This window comes from Ziziphus jujuba, chromosome 9 (assembly GCF_031755915.1).
Source record: "Ziziphus jujuba cultivar Dongzao chromosome 9, ASM3175591v1".
Taxonomy (NCBI): Eukaryota; Viridiplantae; Streptophyta; class Magnoliopsida; order Rosales; family Rhamnaceae; genus Ziziphus; species Ziziphus jujuba.
The window spans coordinates 14746270-14764712 of record NC_083387.1 but is presented as its reverse complement, the minus strand read 5'-3'; the positions used below and the strand labels follow the sequence as shown (position 1 = coordinate 14764712).

Sequence of the window (18443 nt, the reverse complement as noted above, 5' to 3'; positions counted from 1 at the left end):
CACTCAAAGGTGCTGCAATGGTGCTAAAGTCCTTGACAAATCTTCAATAAAAAATTGCCAAACCATGAAAGCTCCTCACTTGGGTGATAGATGTTGGTGTCGGCCACTCCTTGATTGCTTGAACTTTAGATTAGTTAACTTTAATTCCTGTAGCACTTATTACAAATCCTAGGAAAAAAAGCTCATCTTTGTAAAAGTCACACTTTTTCATGTTAGCAAACAACCTTTCTTTCCTAACAACATTTAAAACTTGCCTAAGATGGTCTACATGTTCATCTAAGTTTTGGCTATACATTAAAATGTCATCAAAGTACACAACCACAAATTTGCCCATAAATGGACGCATAACGTGATTCATAAGCCTCATAAAAGTACTCGATGCATTAGTTAAACCAAAAGGCATGACTAACCATTCATACAGCCCATATTTAGTTTTAAATATGATTTTCCATTCATCACCTTCTTTTATCCTAATTTGATGGTATCCACTCCTAAGATCAATTTTAGTGAACATGCAAGCACCATGCAATTCATCAAGCATATCATCTGATCTAGAAATTGGATGTCTATATTTGATGGTGATATTATTTATAGCCCTACAATCAACACACATTCTCCAAAAACCATCTTTTTTAGGCACTAATAAAATAGGAACAGCACATGGACTCATACTCTCACGAATATAGCCTTTATCAAGTAACTTACTTACCTGTTTTTGTAGCTCCTTTGTTTCTTCAGGATTGCTTCTATATGCAGGTTTATTTGGTATGGTAGCCCCTGGAACAAAGTTAATTTGATGTTCAATCCCTCTAATTGGTTGTAATCCTTTTGGAATTTCATCCAAAAAGACATCTTCAAAATCTTGTAAAAGAGAAAGGCTTGAACTTGGCAATTCAAGTTCTCCAAGGTTAGCTTCATCATTAAAATAATTATCTTTATAAATCATGACCAGCAATGGTTTCTTACTCAAGATAGCTTTATTTACATCTCCAAAACTCAAATAAAATTTTTTATTCTTTCTTTCTTTCCTTTCTTTTCCTTTCTCTCTCTCATCCACCATACTACCTTCCTCACTCTTGGCTTTTCTCTCACTCTCAGGTTTCTCTTTTTTTTTTCCATTCCAATTTTGGCCTTCTCTTGGTTTTTCCACTCAAGTTAAGTTTTAGAACACCTACCTGGTTGGTCTTGCACGACTTGGACTCCTTGGATGGGTGTTGTTGCCGTGGGGGCCATACTAGTCCTTCCCTTGAGTTGTTTGGCCATCCTCTTTTGTTGTATTTGAATTTGGTCTTTGTACACCTCTTTAGGAGTTAATGCCTTCAGCTTGACCTTTTTACCTTTAAATCTAAAAACAATACTATTCTCTCTACCATAATGAATAGCATCTCTATCAAATTGCGAAGGCCTACCAAGTAAAATATGTCCCGCATACATAGGCACAACATCTCACAAAATCACATCCACATATTTATCAATGTTGAACTTTACTTTGGCTTGTTTATTTACTTCCATCTCACCACTATCATTTAGCCATTGTAATCTATATGGTTCTGGATGTTTAATAGTGGTTAAGCCTAATTTATCAATTACAATGTTACTAATTACATTAGTACAACTTCCACTATCAATAATCATGCTACAAATCTTACCTTGAATCTCACATCGGGTGTGGAAGATGTTCTCTCTTTGAATTTCATCCTCATTTTTGTATGTAGCCAGTACTCATCTAGAAACCAAGCTTAGTTCAGCATGTGAGGCATTCAAAGTTTTGGCCTCACCTTCAAGCTCTTCCTTCTCCTCTTGCTCGGTTTCACACTCACTTTCTTCACTTTCCGACTCTAGCTCACCATTGCCTTTTAACACCATAATCCTTCTATTCGGGCATTGGCTAGCAATATGTCCTCATCCCTGGCACTTAAAACAAATAATGTCTCTTAATCTGGAAGGTTTAGGATCAGATTTTACCTCCTTAGCCTCCGAATAATTATGACAATCAATTCTCTCATCCCATTCCAAATATGCTTCTGGATCACTTTTACCCATGAATGGTGGGATGTTTACCTTGATGTTGCTAAGATCATCATCTACATCGTCTCTCCTATGCCTCCCATGGCAGCCTCTCTTGTACAGCAAGTGTTTCATCCATTCCTTTTTCAAAGTCATATTTGAAATTTTCCTCCTCTAACTCTTCTCTTGGTCACCTCGACCTCCTCGACCTCGACCTCGTCCTCCATGAGCATCCAATCTTATATTCGACCCTCTTTGTGATGTTTCTATCATGTCTATCCTTTGATCTATATTGTCAAATCGGGCATTCATCCGCTTCAATTGCTCCAATATAGCCCTCATGTCCGTTTGCTCACCACCCCTCGTAGCTCGGGAACCGCCATGGAATCCTATAGACTCTTATTCATTAATTCTTAAAGGTGGATCTCCTATTCTCACTCTTAAATCTGCCATGTTAGTATGAATAATACAAAAATAAAATAAATTCTCACCAAATTCACTCCCTCACGTGTTTCACTCAATACAAGAACTCGACACTTGTGTTTTCACACTAATTTTGGCTTTTAACCCTCTTTTATGCTCACACTCTCTTGCCTTTTTCCTCTCAATGAATTATCTCAAAATTCTAATTAAAACACCCACAAAACAGTAATTAGATCACAAATATGTTTTAATTAAACTTATCAACAAAACAGTAGCAAAAAGTAGGCAATATCGAAAGAATTCAACATAACCTAATTTTTGGCTTTTCTAGGCAAAATAAAGCAAATTAATGAGAAAAATTTGGAATTTTGAAGAACTGGACCAGATGGTAATAGTTTATGAGTTCAAGAATAAAATTTAGGAAAAAGAATTTCAAACTCAAACAAGAATCAAATTGAACAAAAATATAGAATAGTGTTGGTTGTTGTTCTCGTAATTCAAGTTTTGTATCAATTCCTTTATCTAATTTTAATCCAAATAATTTAAACACCCAAAATCCAAATACCCAGCAGCAAAAATAATTCTCCAACAACTCCAAATATGTAACAAATAGTCAACAATGCAGCAGCTCAAAGAAATTTCCAGCAACACCAAATTCAACAAACCAAATTTTTTTTTTAAATTTGGCTTTTTCTTGTTCTTTTAATTTCCAGCAACAAACCAAATTCAACACTCACAGAACATAAAACAACTGCAGTAGCAAATATCAACACTAAAAATTGCAATTCCACACCAAAAATCTACCAAACCTGTGGCCTTCAACAAAAACAAAAGTGCAATTTTTTTTTTTTTATATGTTGCCGCAAACCCTTCTTTTTTTTATATTTTTTTTTTTTTGAATATATGAATGCAAATATTTAAGACTAAAACAAAAAAGAAAAATCAACAAAAACCAAAATTAAAAAAAAAACAATAATGAAAGACAACTAACAAATTAGGAAACAAAAATATGGTAAAACTAGGAATGAATTTTTTTTTTTTTAATATGCAGAACGTGTATGGGATGGATGGAACCTTGACCTAATGCTAAAATTACAAAATAGCACAAAAACAACTAAAGCAAATAAAAATAGATCAAACCTGAACAAAATTTAGCTCTGATACCAAATAATACGAACATAGGACGACCTGCTCCTAAACCCGTATTATATTAGCCCGGGTCTAATTATGTTCAAGTTCTAATGGTCACCTTGACCCCTAACCAACCTGTGATTAGAAACCTTGGTATATAATCAAGATGCCACAATAGATGATAGAAGGCTTATTGATAAGTCAAACTAAAACACTAATTCACTAATGGTGTTTTAGGTGTTCAAAAGAACAAAGAGAATTCAATCTCACAAATAATTTTCTACATAAAATTCAAGCTTGATTTCTCATTGAAAATAAGCCTTTAAATGGGCTTTGAATGAACAAAATAAAATCTTAAAAGGATTAGGAAATTTCGGCCAACATAGAATCCAATTAGGAAATTGCCTAATTTCACATCCTTTCCTAAACTTATTTGTCCAGCAAATAAATAAATAAAAACCCAAAAAAGTCAAACACAAATTAGAAAATGAGTTTACTAGTTTGACAACTAAGCTGACTTATGTCTAATTTCCGAGCTAACTTATGTCTGCCTGATGTCCAAGCTAACTTATGTTTGTCCGAGCTAATTTATGTCTGCCTAATGTCCGATGTATGGGTGTCCGATATAAAATGTCCAATTTATGGGTGTCAAATGTAAAATGTCTGATGTATCAGCCTCCACCACTTGGATGCTTAAAACAGGTCTTTTATCGTCAGGTATGGACAAGCCCTTTTAAGAATGAATTACTTCCTGGATAAAGACAGCAAGGTTGTCCTTAAACCTCTTAGCTTGAGCCCTAATGATTGGTCCAGTCTTCATCCGTATTGGATCAGTACCCTAACAAGTTGTCGGTTGTACAAGCTCGGGTGGATTCGCATCATGTATAGTGATATTTGCTCGATGATGATGGAAGCAAAAACAAATGTAGACATTTTTGAGTTGTAGGCTTCGAGCTCTAATATCATAATGGATACAAGAGTTTGGGTAGCTCTTTCTTGACAATTTCCCTCATTCATAATGTTGACATTTATACAATACAAAGGTTACTATAAACAAGGAATGTACAAGCGATAAAAGGTTCACAAACTATATGTACAAAGACTAATTGCACAAAGACACACAGCTAAACCATCCTTTTATGAAAGTCTTGATCAAGACATATTTCTTCACTATATTTGTCATGTTGACTGGCATAACTAGCTACATGATTTGTTGCAAGATTCATACTATCATTAACAAGCTTAGCTTTTGTTTGATCTTCAATTTTGTCTACTCAGATTATGACTTGGTTGTGTGCCTTAACATTTTGTATAAGGCATGGGTGAGGTATTGTCATGTGGAGTATATGTGAGAGAATAAAATGAAGTATTTCAGTTTAGGAACAACTCCTACAAGGTAATGGAAAGAAGAAGTTAGTAGCAGCTGTTGAGAGTTTGATAAGGTTACAATAATTTTGTCATGATTTGAAGCGGGTACAGCGACTAGTACTAGAAACACACTTTCAAATGGTTCAATAGATTATTGTACCTATTTTGCGAAGCCGTACAAATTAGGAGTTAAGGAAGAAATAGTAGAAGGGAAAAAATCAAGTAATTTATGTATGGGTCCCATTCAAACTATCTATAAAAAGATATGGTGCCTAACGGAAGGTTACATTTGGGCTCACATATAATTTCTAGTTTTATAAGATCATAAGAAAGGATTACAATCATACTAAACTCTTTAAGAAAAAGGAAATCAAATTTTTTTAAATAACAATTGTAAAAGGTAATTTAAAGTTCAGAACTTTAAAAGTAATCCATCAATAAAAAAAAAAAGTTGCAATTGTACATGCATGCCACTAGAAATTAAGTGATAGTTAACTCTGGGTAGGAAAAGAGAGTTTTTATAGATTGCCAGTTTTGTGGGTGTGTAAACAAGGTTGAAATATTATTCCAAATTATAAAATATTTTCAAGTACTATCAAATTGAAAAACTTTAATCTTTTGACCAATTCCCCCATTGTTTAATGAGAATCCGCCCCTACCTATACAACCTACTATCCGCTGGGGTGCTGATCTTGTACAAATAAAGACAGGACCAATCACTAGGGTACAAGCTAGGAAATTCAACGACAATCTGGTTAGCTTCATCCAAAGAGTGATTCAATCTCATGAGGGCATGATAATAGCAGAAGATCCGAAGCCCATCTTGTGCATCCAAGTTATGAAAGCTGAAATGGACCCGACAAGCTGTTTTGATGCTTCTATGGACTTCAGATAGCAATGAGTGAATTTGTTGGTTTATGAACATGATTGAGCACTCCATTTGTTAAGGCATCAGCTATTTGGTTTGAAGAGGAAACGGAGTGAACTTCAATCTTGTTTCGAAGAACACGATCATAGATAAAATGAACATCTATTTCAATGTGTTTAATTCGAGCATGAGAAATTAGGTCGGATGCAAGATATATAATGCCTATATTATTAGAGCAAAGGATGGGGACAACAGGAAGTTCAACATGTAATTCTTTTAAAAAATGATGAATCCATGCAAACTTGGATGCACCATTAGCAAGGGCTCAACTCTTGGAGTTAGTACTAAACCGAGCGACAGCCGTTTGCTTCTTTGAAGGCCATGAGATGAGATTGTCGCATAGGAAAATATAGTAAATAACAGTGGACTTTCGGTCATCAATACTCGATGCCCAATCAACATTAGTGAAGCCAAACAAAAGAAGGTGTGCAGATAGTCGGATTTGAAGCCTAAGATGCATTATACCATTCAAGTAAAAAATAACCCGTTTTCAAGCATACTAATAAAGTTCACTAGGTTGGTTCATAAATTGACTTTACTTATTGACGATGAAGGAAGTTTTTCATCAAATGATAGTTAAGTACTAAGGTTGCCAATGGCGCTGCTATACGAGGTGATATCATGAAAAGGAGCACTAATAAACTAACCAAGCTGAACTATTGAGCTCATAGGAGTGGGGCTTGGTTTGTAATCCTCTATTTGTAACTTATGCAAGAGATCAATGATGTATCCCATTTAAGAGAGATGCATGCCAAACCGATCCTAGTGAACCTCAATGCCAAGAAAAAAAGATAATGAATCCAAGTCTTTTAGAGAGTGAGAAGTTTGGAGACAAACCTGTTAATCATTAGTTGATTTAGCCTATTGATGAGTATGTCATCAACATATATAAAAATCCATAAGAAGCCATGCGATGTGTTTAACATGAATAACGAGGTGTCCAATTTAGAATTGGCAAAGCCCCATGAGAGTAGGGCTTGGCACAAGTGAGCATACAAGGCTCACAAAGCCTGTTTCAAGCCATACAAGGGTTTATGTAACAAAAATACAAAATGAAGATTCTTGTCATCTTGAAACCCTTCTGGTTGAGTCATCAACATAGGTTCTTTTAGCCTTCCATTGAGAAAGGCATTGTTAATATCAAGTTGTTTTACCTCCTAACCTTTTGAAATAGCCAAAGATAAAATAATTCTAATGGTGAATGGCTTAATAACAAGACTGAAAATCTCTTCAAAATCAACACCCAATATTTAATGGAAGCCTTTTGTGATCAAGCGCACTTTACATTAGTGTATGGACCCATCGGGATGGTGCTTGATTTTATACACCCATTTGTTGTCTATAATGTTCATGTGGGGGTGGGTGGCATAAAAGACCATGTATGGTTTTTAAGCAAGTCATGATACTCCTCAAGCATAGCTTGCCACCAATGAGAAAGTTCAAAGCTTGTTCGGCCAAGGTAGGCTCATTTTCTATGGTGGAAGGAACTTGACACTAACGAGCTTTTTTCTCTATAATACCATATTTGGATCAGGTTTGCATTGGATGAGTGGTAGGATGAGTAAGCCATGCTAAGGGGACATGTAAAGGAATTGCTAGGTGATTAGAATTGATGACTTAAAAGGGAGGACACATCATGTAGAAGAGCAATCTGTGGGAAAATTGGATATGAGATCAAGGTGGGATTGAGTTTGTTGGTAAGGATGACGTGTTTAAGTTGGACTCAATAGGAGAGGATACAGTAAGTGTAAAGATTGAGTGGGCATGGATGAGTGGTGGCCACCTGATAAGATATAAGTTGAAATATGCTTGGATCCTTCATGAGATGGATCATGTGAAGGGGATAAGTGTAAAGATGGGTTGAGCATGGATGAGTAGCGGCCACTTGATAAGACATCAGTTGAGATATTCTTAGATGCTTCATGAAAGGGATCATGTGAGTGGGTGCCACACGAAACCCTTGGAGAAGAGTCATGATTGGCAGTTAAGTGGAATGGGTCTCTTTTGGATATGCGGTTTGTATTGTTTGATAAGAAAAGTTATGTTCATTGAACACAACATTAGGTGTTACGTAATTTTTCTTAGTGGACGAACTTTAACAAACATTCCCTTTATGTTCACTACTATAGCCAAGAAAGATATGCATTTCAAAATGGAAAGAGAAGCTTTGAGAGTTATAAAACTTAAGAAAAGGATAGCATTCACAGCCAAAAACTTCTAATTTGGAAAAATCAATTTTTTTATTCAAAAGTATTTGATATGCAGATTTTTTATTTAAAATATTTTGTTGGAAGTCTATTAATAAAGAAGGTGGCAACAACATATACATACCACCAATATAATATGATAAATGTAGGTGACTGTGAGCAAGAAATGATAACGTAGTCTCAATGATATGATGGTGTTTGCATTCAACTCTTCCATTTTGATTATGTTTATGTAAGCATGGACATTGAAAAACAATGCCAAATTTTGACAAAAGAATTTTGGTTGGATGAAATTCGCCACCCTAATTGGATTGAAAATTTTTATTTTTTGTTCGAAACAAATTTTCAACCACTAATTTGAATTGTAAAATTATTTTTGTTATCTCTGACTTTAGTTGCATTGGATAACCCCATTAGTAACGTGAAAAATCATCGATAAAAATTATATAATACCTATATCCTTTATTAGAAAAAACAAGTGCTAACCCCACATGTCAGAGTGGATAAGATCAAGAGGTGCACTTGATCTAGTTAGAGTTGGGGTTGCATGTAACTAATGTATTTTTCCAATTTGGCAAGAAGAGTAAAAATGATTTACATTAGTAAAAAAATCAAAATGAATATCCTTACATTAAGATACAAGAGTTTTAATAACTGATGAATTTGGGTGACCTAGGTTATAATGCTAGGTTTTATTTTTAAATAAATGAGCAGAAAATAATTTAGGCCTAAAATTGTTTAAAGAATTTGAAAATTAATGTGATAGAGTATCTAGAAAATGAACTTGATAGAGACCCCCTCTAAGTGTTCCTTGTAGAAGCACCCTCTTCATAACTAATCCTTAAAAAAATCATTTTCAGGATTAAATTTAACTATTACATGATTATCAAATGTTAATTTGGCAATACTCAAAATATATATATTTTTTTTGATGTGTGGAACATGCAAAATATCCTCCAAAATCATTTTATTATTATTATTATTTTTTTTTTGGTGTGGTAATTGAACAAAGGATAATCCAATGTGAGAAATTGGTGAACCTTGACCATTCTTAATAATTAACTTTTTGTTCCACCATAGTTAGATTTTTTATGAATATTGAATTGATACGAAATAACTTGATTAGTGGCTCCACTATCAAGTAGCCACTCATGATTGCAGAATTAGAATTGTTAGTAGGTTGAAATTTTTATCAAACCTGTACCAACATTGATTTGCAGAATGTCAGTTTAAATTTTTTATCAAAACATTGATTTGAAGAATGTCTAGGAGTGGTGCAGATTTGACAAATAAAGTGTGAACCACATCCACCTCTTACTCCACCTCTACCTCTACCATGACCATGTGTACCTTCACGCCTTTCTTGACCAAACCATCCAAGTTTATTTGGTTGTGCCTTTCTTTTTGCTTGACTTTGTCAACTATAGCTAATGCTCTAATTTTAGTTATGGTTTGTTGAAGTTGAATCTTTTGGCTAAGAAGCAAGGATTGAATTTTCTCAATTGTAAGAAGCTTCTGCTATGAGTAAATGTTTACTATGATGGGGACATATTTTGTTGGTAATCCTCACAATGAATGTAGAATAAAACCATCATTTTTAATTGGATAACCAGCTGGTGTATGATTATCTGCAATATCCTTCAATTTTGAAAAATAAGCACTCATTGTGAGTGACTCTTTTTTAGTTGATTGCATTTGCAATCTAAGCTGCATCATTCTTGCTCTAGATTAAGTCCCAAAAAGTTTTTCCAAAGAATTTCCATAATTAAAAGTGGTACCTATTTTGGCAATTTGTGTACGTACCTCTCGTGAGATTGAGGACATCATTCAGACATGCAAGGCTAAATCCAACCTCTACCATAGTTGGTAGTCTAGATTGGTCACCAATATTGGTGAGCTGCTACCTTCTTCACCCTTTTGAATGGTCTTTATGGGTTTTTGAGTTTCTCCTGTCACAAAGCCTTGTAAGTTCCTTCCAATTACTGCAAGTAGCATATGGGACTTCCATAACAATTAATTGTGATTTTCAAGTTTAAAAGGAAAGTTATAGTTTGGTAGTAAAACTTGGCCAAGTGGAGGAATGTTGAAGGTGATGGTTGTCAAGGCCATGATGTGAGTCCCTTTTGATACCTGAAATTTTTTTTTATATATATTGTATAAATGTGAAATTTTTTTTTTTTATAGATGTATATTAAAATTTTATATATATGTATATAATAGAGCTGACAATAGATGACTTTGATATAAATACGCGATGACTAAGTATATAAGATATATTACATGAGATAAGGATATAATGAAATAAGCTTAAAAATTACAGCTATGATTGTTTGTCTACACTAACATGTACAACCAGGACATTTAAGAACAAAGAGAAGGAGATTCTGCTATTACATTGTAGGCTAGGTCATCTAAACTTTGTTTCCCTTGAACTTTTGTATCTTGAAGTTTTTTTTGGCTAGATTCTTCTAATTTTCAATGTGAGGTTTGTTGAGTTGTCTAAAGTCACATGTTCCTTTTCAATTACACAATAAAAAATCTGAAATTATGTTTTCCATCATTCAAAGTGATGTTTGGTGTCCATCTCCTATAAATTCTTATTCAGTTTTTAGATTGTTCATACGTTTCATTCATGATTGTACTCATACAACTTAGATTTATATCCTTAAAGAAAAATCTAAAGCTTTGGCAATTTTACAATCTTTCCATAAAATGATTCAAAATCAGTATTATACAAAAATTCAAAATTTCCATTCAGATAATGATAAAGAGTTTTTTAACAATTGGGTTCTTATTTTCTTGAAAATGGAATCATTCATCAATCCTCATGCAATAATACATCCTAACAAAATGGGGTGGCAAAGAGAAGAAATAGACATTTGTTGGAGTTGTTAGAGCATTAACGTTTACCAAGAATGTGCTTAAAGTTGGTTGGACTGATGTTATCATAAACAACGCTGCTTATTTGATAAACCATATGTCATCTAATAGTTGGAAGAAAATACTACAATCCAAGCTCTAAAATTTTTTTTTCTTAATGTTAGTCTCTTTAACTCTCTTCCTCTTAAATTCTTTAATTGTATAGCCTTTGTTCACCTTCTTGGAAAAGAAAAATCAAAATTAGATCCTAAAGCTCTTAAGTGCAATTTTTTTGGTTATTCTCCCACTCAAAAGGGGTTTAAAGGCTTTCACTGTCCTACCCACAAAAAAAAAAAAAATTATGTTACCATGAATGTCAAATTTTTTGAACATTTATCATACTTTGTCTGGAATTGATATTCAAGGGAGAAATGGTAAAGAAGATCTAACTTTTTATCTCAACTTGGTTCCTTTTTTTGAATCTACCGTTCCCAATGGGCCAGTCTAGTAGCCTAATTCAAATCAAACAACAAACAAACATAAGAGAAATTGAACTAGAAAATAAACCGATAAATTTTGGAACCATGGAGGATGATATAAGTAAAGAAACAACTGAAGATGCAGTAAGTCCTTTTGTCTATTGAATAAGGAAATGGTACAATGTAATGAATCCCATAACTATCTCTCCTGCAAATCTTTAGACTCGAAAACAGTTAACACAAACATACCTTATCAATTCTCTAATATGGATCTTAACATTCCTATTGCTCTTAGGAAAGGTGTAAGAAACTGCCTAAAACATTCTCTTTCCATTTTTATGACATTCTATCATCTTAATCCTAGTTTAAGAGATTTGGCTACTAAACTATTCACTAAGTTTATCCGTAATAGTGTACAAGATGCTCTAAAAGAGTCAAAGTGGAAATAAGCAATATTTAAGGAGATGAAAGCCTTGCATAAAAATGAAACATGGGAAGTGGTAGAATTACATAGAGGAAACAAAACTAAATAGTGTTTACCATTAAATATAAGCCCAATGGGTCTATTGTAAGATACAAAGCTAGCTTTTTTGTTAAGGGATATACTGAAGTTTATGATATTTACTATCAATAAATGTAACACCTTACCTCTACAGGTGGATCTTTCACTCTCTGTTAATATTGTCCCTAGTTTAGTCATTGTAATTGATATGGGATTTTTTTTTTTTTAAAGCTTCCTAGGAGGTCACCCATCCTATGATTGCTTTCGCCTAAACACATTTAACTTCGAAGTATGAAAAATCATGACATAAGCTATTAAGGACCATTTTTAACACCGCATCTTCACTGGTGGATCAATTACTCTTTGTCGATATTATTCCCAATGTAGTCATCCCACTCAGTATACATTTTTTTTTTTATTCAAAGCTTCTTAAAAGGTCAATCCATCATAGGATTGCTCTCACTTGAACATACTTAACTTCAGAGTTTGAAATCATTTGAACCTTGAAGTTAACCGCTCTGAAAAAGGACTTAACATTATAAGAGTGACTATTGTCACATTTGAATTATCCTTTGATTTACACCAAGGCGATGTGAGATTGGACATCAGGTAGCTTGTTAATGCCCTATGCCTCCCCACACTAGTTGTCATAATCCACCCTCTTTGGGGTACAGCATCCTCATTGACACACTTCCAACTAGGTATAAGCTTTGATACCATTTGCAACACCTTACCCCTGCTGGTAAACCTATAACTCTATGATGATATTATCCATAATTTTAGTTACCACGTGAGGTTTTTTATTTAGAGCTTCCCAGGAAGTCACCTATCCTAGGATTGCTTTGAGCATACTTAACTTTGGTGTTCTTTCGAATCCTGAAGTTACCTGCTTTAAAAAGGCCTCGATGCTCTGAGAATGACATTATTACATTTGAACCATCTCCCATACCACATCTGAGTGATGTGTGATTGGGCATTAGGTAGCCTGCCAGTGACTCTTCTGTTACAAAAATGAATTCCATTTGGATCTTATTACCCTTAACAATCAATCTATATTGCCATTAAATAAGTTTGATGTGAGCAATGCTTTCCTACATGGAAAGTGAGAGGAATAGGTGTACATGGATCTCCCACTTAGTTTGAAGAATAGTTTTGTAATAAGAAAGTGTATAAATTGAAGAAACCTTTGTATGGTCTTAAGTAATCACCTGAAGCATGGTTTGAAAGATTTACTAAGTTTCTACATGCTTATGGTATTCTTGGAGTCAAAGGGATCACTTTAAAGATTCACTAATCACAAAAATCACTGGGCCTATTTGTCTATGTACTTGATATTATTATAATAGGTGATGATATGGAGGAAATCACAGTTATTTAAAAAAAAAAAAAGACTAGCAAAAGAATTTGAGCTAAAAGATTTGAGACCTTTAAGATACTTTGTTGGAATCGAAGTGCAAGATCCAATAATAGCATAGTTATGTCTCAACATAAGTACATCCTAGACAAACTTAAAGAAACCGGAATGGCTTTCTACAAACCAGTGGATACACCTTTTGACTAAAATTACAAATTGGGGTTTATAACATAAGGGAATCCTATTGAAAAGGAAGGTACTAAAGGCTGGTTGGGAAATTGATTTCCAAATATGAAATTTGACTTTCATTTTAGGAAATAGTCTTTTATTTTTTTATTTAATTATTTACCAAACAAATTAAATTAGGAAGGTTGATATTTTATTATTTTGATTGTAAATTAATTAATTCTTGTTTTAAAACTAAGGAATTAATTAATCAAAATTAGTTTTAGCAAAGTCTTGAGAATTCGACCACACCATGGTTAGTCATTATTGGCCGGTTTTAAACCTAATTATTTTAGGGTTTTTGTTTTGTACCTCAAACCTACTTAAGAACTTACTTTTCAATGAAACACACACTACATTATTATTCAAAAAAAAAAAATATTTGTGAGAAGAATCCTCTTTGCTCTTTTTGAATACCTAAAACACCAAATAGAGTTTGAGTTTTTTAGTTTGACTTATCAATAGGACATCCATCACCTCTTGTGGCATCTTCAACTTATACCAAGATTTCTTATCATAAGTTTATTAGGAGTGAAGGTGACCATTAGAATCTAAACTTAATTTTGATCAGGACTAGTATAATACGGATTTAGGAGCAAGTTGACCTATGTTCGTATCAGATATCACCCTTAAAATTAAGCTAAGCATGCACACTTCAATCCTTTAAGCATATGCACCATTTTTAGCTTCCACGAGTGAGGATACAACAGCTAAGGGATGCTCATTTAGTACCTGTAGTGCCTAAGCCAAAGCTTGGCAAAGGAAAGGAGAAAGTGGCATGCCCACTAGACCCTTGAAGTGCCTATATCATGCCTTGTTCATCACTCATGTCTGAACCCTTTGTAGTGCTCATTTTAACAAAATACAAATTCTTCGAGCTCAAGGCTAGGTTATTAATGAAGCATGTCAGTTGTATGGACTTATTTTCATGACAACTTTATGATCAAAGTGTGAAGATTAAGATCTAAAGAGTAAGGATTAGAGGAAGCTATTAAGAATTGACTTTTGATTTTCCTAAGGAAGCAAAGCTTGATGAGAATCTGCCCGTACCTGTACAAATGAAGATGGGACTAATCATTGTTGGGGTGAGAAGGTTATGACCAAGAGCAAGCTAGCTTGAAGTGTTAGCAACAAGCAAGCTTTTGGTGATGCTCTTGGGAATGGTTGTGTGTGAGTTGTGTTTTTAGGTTTTGGTTATGGTGTTTTCTGGTTTTTAGGGTTCCTAGAGTGTTCTAAGGTGTTGAAGAAGAGATAAGAAGAAGGGGACCGCGTTGGCTTTTTGAAAATAAGGCTTGGATGTATAGCCATTTAATTCATTTTACAATATAAGCTTGAAATTACAACTAGTTCACACATGCCAAGCATGTGAGCTTACAAAATGAGTAAAGTATTTGAAATTTAAAAAGTAAAATGGTCAACACCTAACTTTTCATACACAAAAGAGTCAAAAACCAGCTGCAACATGTCTATTCCAAATATAGTAAAAAGTGGCACATGGTTTGAACTAAGTTTCTATTGTTTAACTAGTTTGGGTAAACAACCAAACTAGCTTCACCTCCTTAGTTCCCCTTTGTATCTGCTTATGAAACTTGGTTTGAAGCATTCTTGGTCATCAATAAATATTGTTCCAAGAGCTAGGAAAGTTCTGGAACCGGATCATGGGCCAAACAGCTCCAAAACTGGCCCATACTCTGCATACTGGGCCCATCAGATATAGCAATCTGTTTGGAATAGAAAATGGACTTGCCCATGTCATTTTGACCTGAAATGTGAACCATAGTCTTCTATATATGTCTGTAGACATCCCTCAAAATTTCAGCCCAAAACTCCATTTGCAACCTGAGATATAAGATAAATAGTAGAACTATGTTGCTGGAAATTATGAATCCAGCACCATAGGCATTTCAAGCATAACATTCCTACTCTTTTGTGCATAATTTTGCCTATACTTTTGCATACATAACTTAGGCACAAAACATTATCAAAATATACCTTGCATAAATTAAAACATACAAAAAAAAATATAAACTCATAAAAGGAAATGATTTGATACCAAGGTGTGCATGCTAGCCGGTGACATGCACCATCAAGTGGCAAAATTGCCACACTTCAACAATCATGAGGACATAAGCTAAGTGATTAAAGGAAAATTTGGTTAACTTCATCTAAGGCATGATTCAAAATCAAAAGGGCATGACAATACCCAAAGATCCAAAGCTCCTCATGTGCATCCAAGTTACGAAGGCCGAAACGGACTCAACAAGGCAGCAAGGGATGAATTTGTTGGTCTATGAATTAGACTGAGCATTCCAAGGGACCATGAAATCATGCCAAGATAGAATCAAAAGCATTCAAATAGCACATTTGCGCGTGAAGCTTCATGTTGGCTGAAAACGCTCATTTTAGTGCTAGCTTTGACCTTTCTTCTTGTTCAAGCAAGTTTGACTTATTCTAATCAAGGTGAAATGTATAGGAATCAATATTAATCCTATTTGACATCCTACATGTCGTATTGGAGCTGATTTAGAGTATAAAATAGTTGGTGATTGGTCAAAGACAGCTTGTTTGACAAACTAGTCAACTAGTTTCTTAAATTGAGTTTGACTTTTTGTTTTAGGAAACTATCTTTTATTTTGGTTTTTATTTGTTTATTCTATGGAAAAATTAACTTAGGAAAGTTGATATTTTATTATTTTAATTGTAAGTTAATTAATTTCTAATTCAAAATAAAGGAATTAATTAATCCAAATTATATTAGGAAAGGAGGGGAATTCAGCCACACCTAGTTTCCTAAACCTATGGCCGGTTTTCTTTATGGTGTTTTGGGGTTTTTTTTTGTCTTTCAAGCCTATTTAAAGGTTTATTTTCTCAACAAAATTAAGTACATTATTCATACAGAACAATATTTGTGAGAAAAAATTCTCTTTGTTCTCTTTCAACACCTAAAACACTTAATAGAAATCAAGTGTTTTTGTTTGACTTATCAATAGGACATCCATCACCTATTATGGCATCTTCATTATATACCAAGGTTTCTAATCACAAGTTGATTAGAGGTTAAGGTTTCCATTAGAATTTGAACATAATTAAGATCTGGGCTAATACAATACGAGTTTAGGAACAAGTCGACCTAGGTTTGTATCATGTTGGAATTGTAATTCTTGGTGTTGATTCTTGCTACTGAAGTTGTGTTTATATTCTGCGAGTATTTAAAAAAACAATTACTGCATAAACGGTCGATTTTGAAGTTTGAAAGGTTTGAATATTGTTTGTTTGAGAATTATTGGAGTTGCTACTATTTCATTCAATATTGGCTGTTGAAATTTTGAATTTTGAGTGCTAAAATTGTTTGGATTAAAATTGGTAATAAATTTGAATTAGAAGTACTACAACCAACAACTATTCCATATTTTGTTCAAAATTGTTCTTGTGCGTTGTTTGAATATCTTTTCTAAATTTTATCCTTAAATTTTTTATTTCTTAATATTCTAGTCTGCTCTTTATTAGTTTCGAAAATTATTTGTTGATTAACCTTGTTTTCGGTTAGTTAGGCTGAGACTAGGTTTTGTTAATTCACTCGGTATTTGTTTGTTTTAGTTGCTGTTTGTTGATAAGTTTAATTAAGGCATACTTGTGATCTAGCTACTGTTTTGAGTGTGTTTCAATTAGAAATTTGAGATAATTCTTTAAGTGGAAAAATGCAAGAGAGCGTGAGCTTAAAAAAGGGTTAAAAACCAAAACTACTGTACAAACACAAGTTTCGAGACCTTATTTGATTAAAACACATGAGGGAGTGATTTTAGTTAGGCTTTTTACATTATTTATACTAACATTGCAGATTCAAGAATAAGAAGAGGGGATGGCTTATTAAGGATTAATGAAGAGGAATTCGTTGTGTTCGAGGGTGATTATCGAGCAATGGGAAAGGGAGGTGAACCTACTGACATGATGTTGATCTTGGAGCAACTCCAAAGGATGAATGCTCGTTTTGATCACTTGGATCAAAGAATGGATAGATTTGAGAATTCACAAGGTGGGTCGAATCCTAGGGTGGATTTTAATGGAGGCGGAGGACGAGGTCGAGGAGTCCGTGGACGTCCTAGGGTAGGATTTGAGGAATGTAATTTTGGAGACAATCTAGAGGAGGAGTTTGATGATATTTTTGCATTCCAAGAAAGGAAAAACTATGGGAGGCTAGTTAGACATAAGGATGATGACCTTGGGAATATTAAATTGGTTGCTTTGGAATTTGGATATTATGCACTCTAATGGTGGACTAATGAGCAATGAGATGCTAGCACCAAGTAGCCAAGAAGGGAGGTTAAGGCTTAATTTGCACAAGCACTACGGTTTGAAGGTAAATCTTATCCTAAACCTTCTAGAACTAGAGATATTGTTTGTTTTAAGTTCCAAGGATGAGGACACATTGCCAACCAATGTCCAAATAGAGGAATTATGATGCTGAAAGGCAATGGGGAGTTAGAATCTGAAAGTGAAGAGAGTGAAGGAGAAGCAGAACTTGATGAGGAAGAAATTGATGTTCAAGAACATGAAGAAACCAAGACTCGTAAAGCTTTAAAAGCCAAATTAAACTTGGTTCCAAGGAGGGTTCTAACCATATAAAGATGAGTTTCAAATCCAAAGAGAAAACATCTTCCATTCTCGATTTAAAATCCAAGGTAAAATTTGTAGTATAATAATCGATAGTAGAAGTTGTGCTAATGTAATTAGTAATGTGATAGTTGAGAAATTAGGGTTATCAACCATTAATCATCCCAAATCATATAGATTACAATGGTTTAATGATAGTGGTGAGATGAAAGTGAACAAACAAGCCAAGATAAAATTCAATATTGATAAATATGTAGATGTTGTATTATGTGATGTTGCTCTCATGCATGCTGACCATATTTTATTGGGGAGGGCATGAAAATTTGATAAAGACACAATACACTATGGA

General features: G+C 34.0%; 1 protein-coding gene across 1 annotated transcript in view; it reads left to right on the top strand.

Moving 5' to 3' along the window:
• The window catches only part of LOC112492870 (serine carboxypeptidase-like 17), a 60321-nt gene extending 42215 nt beyond the window's left edge, over positions 1–18106 (top strand). Inside the window, exons 15-16 of the mRNA XM_060811203.1 lie at positions 17322–17603; positions 17952–18106. Of these exons, the coding sequence (XP_060667186.1) occupies positions 17322–17603; positions 17952–18106 (437 nt within the window). The remainder of the gene's footprint in view (positions 1–17321; positions 17604–17951) is intronic.
• Positions 18107–18443: the final 337 nt, after the last annotated feature.